The sequence below is a fragment of the Cynoglossus semilaevis genome, chromosome 20 (genome assembly GCF_000523025.1).
Source record: "Cynoglossus semilaevis isolate Cse_v1.0 chromosome 20, Cse_v1.0, whole genome shotgun sequence".
Classification (NCBI taxonomy): Eukaryota; Metazoa; Chordata; class Actinopteri; order Pleuronectiformes; family Cynoglossidae; genus Cynoglossus; species Cynoglossus semilaevis.
Window position 1 is genome coordinate 1593156 of NC_024326.1, and position 4338 is coordinate 1597493.

The 4338-nt window shown below is 37.9% G+C and overlaps 1 protein-coding gene across 1 annotated transcript; it reads right to left on the minus strand.

Moving 5' to 3' along the window:
- Positions 1–368: 368 nt before the first annotated feature.
- On the minus strand, positions 369–1258 carry LOC103395910 (monocyte chemotactic protein 1B-like). The gene is made up of 3 exons (XM_008333760.3): positions 1068–1258; positions 859–967; positions 369–714 (listed from the first exon to the last, which is right to left on the minus strand). Exons 1-3 carry the CDS (start codon positions 1132–1134, stop codon positions 588–590), a joined length of 303 nt encoding a protein of 100 aa, XP_008331982.1. The 5' UTR covers positions 1135–1258; the 3' UTR covers positions 369–587.
- Between the last annotated feature and the right edge of the window lie 3080 nt (positions 1259–4338).

Here is a 4338-nt window from a genome sequence, read left to right on the forward strand (position 1 = left end):
TATTGCACAACACAAGAAGCTTTCTGACATTTTTATTTTGTGAAGGTAGATCTCAGAGGTGGACCCCAGATGTACATGTATTTTAATTCCAATGATATTATTATGTTACTAACATTTAACATCTTTGAACGGTTCTGTGAGAATTTCATAATTTCTAACCATGCATCTTAACTTCTCTAAGTTTGTAAGGATGAAAAAAATATATAGCTATATATATTTATATATATAATTTCTTTATTTATTATTTTCCCTACGTTTAATTCTTTCCAATCTGCTTAATAGGATAATAGTAAATAATTTGGACATTTTCTCATTTCAACTAGGTCAGTAATTGTTTGATGAATTTTTAAAAAAACACCACACAGCCAACAATTCAGAAATGTTTAATTTTCCTTAGTATTATGGTATATAGAACAGTCATCAAAGCAGAGTTTGATGTTTACATTCACAAAGAAGATCTGCATGAAATAACATGAAAGAGAAGCATTAAAAATAATGTAGTAAAAATATACTAAAATCACAGGCGGTAGGTGAAAATAAAAGAGTTTTGATAGAGGTATCTTTTCTTTCTGGTCCTTGACGCTTCTTCAGAAGGAAACCTTGCTCGAGGTATGTTGCCGTTGATAATGTACCCCGTCAAGGAAGGCTTTGCTGGTTTTTGTCCACACTTTGTTGGGGTCTGCACATATCCTGGCTCCTCCGATGACATAGAATCTGTTGGAAATCACATCCCAGGAACACAGTCAGTCACACATGTCAGTTCAGTTTCTTACATTTTCAATCCCAAATTACAGGGCGTGTAGTTTGATTTATAATTGCACAGAAATCCAACAACAGTGAATAAATTCACAGCCTTACACCACAGCTTTAATGGGACACGGCGGTCGGTGCTGTTCGTAGTAGTGTGTCAGATGTTCTCGGTTGATTTGAGTTTTTGAATGCCTGCGACAGCAACTTGCAATTCCACCTTTCAAAAAATCACACACACAGAAAACAGAATGTCATCACCGCAAAGTCTGAAATAATGAAGTGAAAGTAGAGCTGCACAGAAACCGTGGTGCTCTTACCTTGGGCTGTGACTGTGGACACCATTGTAGCTACAAGCACAAGAGCAGCTAAGCAGAGATATTTCATTGTGATTGTGTTCCACTGGTATGGTACCTTCCTTGCACTGCGCACCACTTATAAGCCCACCAACACACGCATTCACATTTAAGGCTCTGGCAGCCCGAGTCTATCTCACCTACAGACACACACACACACACACATGGCTGGAAAAAAAAAATGTCTTCCTCCAGCAGCCCACCACTGTGGTCCCAAAACCTCCACTGAACCATTTCCGGTGGTCTGGAGGTGTCGACATGATTTCCATTGTTGAACAACGTGGGCTTTTTTATTGTACGTATAATATTTAAATCAGCAAGTGTTTGGAAAAGACTAGTAAAAATGTGCCTGTGGTTGGGAAGGATGGACTTGAACTGTTCTGTCTTTAAATACCTTTGTACTCGAACAAATGCTGTACAGAAATTAGACTTGGAGAGAGACAGAGACGAGTCCAAGAAAAGAAAGGTATTTTTTATTAAAAAAAAAGTTGAATAATCTCAATCATTCACCTCTCCTCTCCCCAAAACACACACTTTCACACACACATATGAATGCAGACAAATACTACAAATATAAATTTGATCTCACTTTCTAACACGGATGTATTCTGGTGTTTCTGAGGTTAGTGTTTGTATGTGTTACTGCTACAACAATGCACGAAAACCTGCACCACAGATGACATACATAGAGCATAAAAACACACACCCACTCATTTGATCACATGTTCTATGAAGTTTCACTGGAGAAATGCACTGCAGCGAGCTGCTACATGAAATCAAATGGGTAGTTCCATTCAAAGCCACAGCAGTGTTGGTCACATCCTGTCTCCCCTCCATCAAAGTGAGGGTCTGACTGAAGATGGAAACATGTTCTTTTGTTCGGACACTTCAGCTTCTATAGCCCACATTGACGTTGTAGGGCATCATTCTTTAAAAAAAAAACGTTATCCACCATTAAAAAGACATGGAACGTTATCAACGTTATCAACGTTATCCACCATTAAAAAGACATGGTGAGTAACTACTACGTTAACATGAACCACCTTCCCTAACCTAACCTAACCTTCCCTAACCTAACCTAACCTAACCTAACCTTATTTCTCATTCTTCGTTGGCCAGTCTTTCAAAGCTTTCACTACAAAACAGGATCCTTCAAGGATGAAGGATTCCACACAATATTGTTTTGTACACCTGAAAATGTCAGTTAAATAACTCCAGAACTGGCTGAGCCTGTGTTGTCATTTAAGTTATTTATTGATTTATGTATTTTTAAAGTCAAATATGGATCATGACAGCAGACGTGATCTCTTTATAGTTTGATGCTCAGACTTGTCAGGTCAGTCTGTGTCCCTTCACTCCTGCCTGGTTCTCTGTGGTAATTAATGTAATCACACTCACCTGTGCCCTGTGTTTCCTTCATGTTAATTAGTCTCACTCATGCCACCTGGTGCCCGGGGTATAAATACCTCCACCCTTCACTCAGTCCTTGGCAGGTAGTTGTTTTTCCTGACGTGTTGTTTCGTGGTCTTAGTTTTGTCTTTGTGCTTCCTGTTCTCACTCATTCTTCTTCCTGTTTGTTTCCTGTTCCCGATGCTGTTGTCCAGTAAGTCGATGTTCTTTAGTTTGGACTTTGTTAATAAACTGATCCTGGTCTATGGAGTGCTGTGTTTGGGTCCTACCTTGTTGATTACTTCCTTTACTGTTTTTCATGACCTTCAGCTGAGTTCAGGAGGAGGATGCCCTGAAAGTCTGTTCCTTTTTTCCACCTTTTTACAGAAAAGAAAAAACACATGAAAGTAGTCACATGACACAGCCTTCGCTGAAACCACACACTGATGAACACACTGTAACCCTGCAGAGTCACTGAACGTTTCTTCCTGTGGTGAATAAAGGTGGATCATTATCTCTGATACTGATCTACTGTCTCTTGGTTTGCCTGTGGCCTTTATCACAGGAGATCTGTGTTTAGGTTTATATCGGCATGTCATCCTTGGCATCTCCAGTGATAGTTAGGAAATAAACATTCATCCAAAACACAGCTTTTTAAAATTGACTGTAAGAATGCTGTGAATGTCCTTGATTTTTAGATCAGTAAAATGTGGTTTGTTGTCTGATCATACTGAATGATAAATAATAAAATAATAAATAAAGATTAGACAGTGAGTGTGATTGACAGCCCGACCAACAAAAGCAGTGTAATAGTAGCTTGGTTGCTATGTACCTGAAATCTACACACGTTATAACAGTCAATATGAATAATATCACATATCAACATTCACGGTGTCACATATGGTTGATTAAAGCATAGACAGTGAAGTTACATGTACATGTTGTACTTAAATATAATCTCCATCATCGTCCTTTTAATGTGAACTGTAGGACAACTTCATTTTTAGGTCATCATTAAAGTTAAAGTGAAGTTGCTGATTTGTTTTTGTTTTTTTTTAAACTCAGATATTGGACGTCCTTATCAAGTCTGCAGCCACAGAACTGGGTGTTTGAGAAGGTCAGGGAACCACAGTGAGTTTGCCTTCTTATCACTAATAAATATTAAAAAAATACTTTTATTATTTTTTAATATCCTTTAAATACATCGTCACTGTCTTTCCAGAGTTATATGTTGATGTTTATAATAGTGATTATTGACTTATTTAATACTGTATAATCTGTGCTGATTGTTGAGTTATTTAGAAGCTAAGAGTAAAATAATAATAATAATAATAATGTTCATCATCAAAACAAGGTCAGTGTGTTCTTCAGTTTCCTTTCAACCAATAGGTTTTTTAAACAAAGCTCAATTTCTGCTGTATATAGTTAGAAAAAAATAAATAAATTACAGAAGCACACATCAATCCTGCCATCTGGTGGCGACTTATAATTGTTGCACAGCAGCCTCCTTGGGATTGAGGTGACATTGGTTTGGGGGTCACCTTCTCAGAGCAATCAAACCCTTGGGGGCTGTTGATCTGAAATAGCGCTGCCTCCCTGACCCCCATGTCGTGATTTATATATTTATTTATGCATTTTCGAGTTTTAAGGGCGAGTGCAGGGAAATCATCTCACACCCCCTCAGGCATGTGCACTGGCAGCAATTTTCCTAAAAACATGCAGCCACATGCAAAACAGCGATGGACTTGGTCCGACTGGTTTTTTTACCAGGGATTTTTTTTTCCTTTTTACTCTGAATGTTATTTAAAAGCATTGAAAAAACGACATGTTTTTATTTGGACAACAA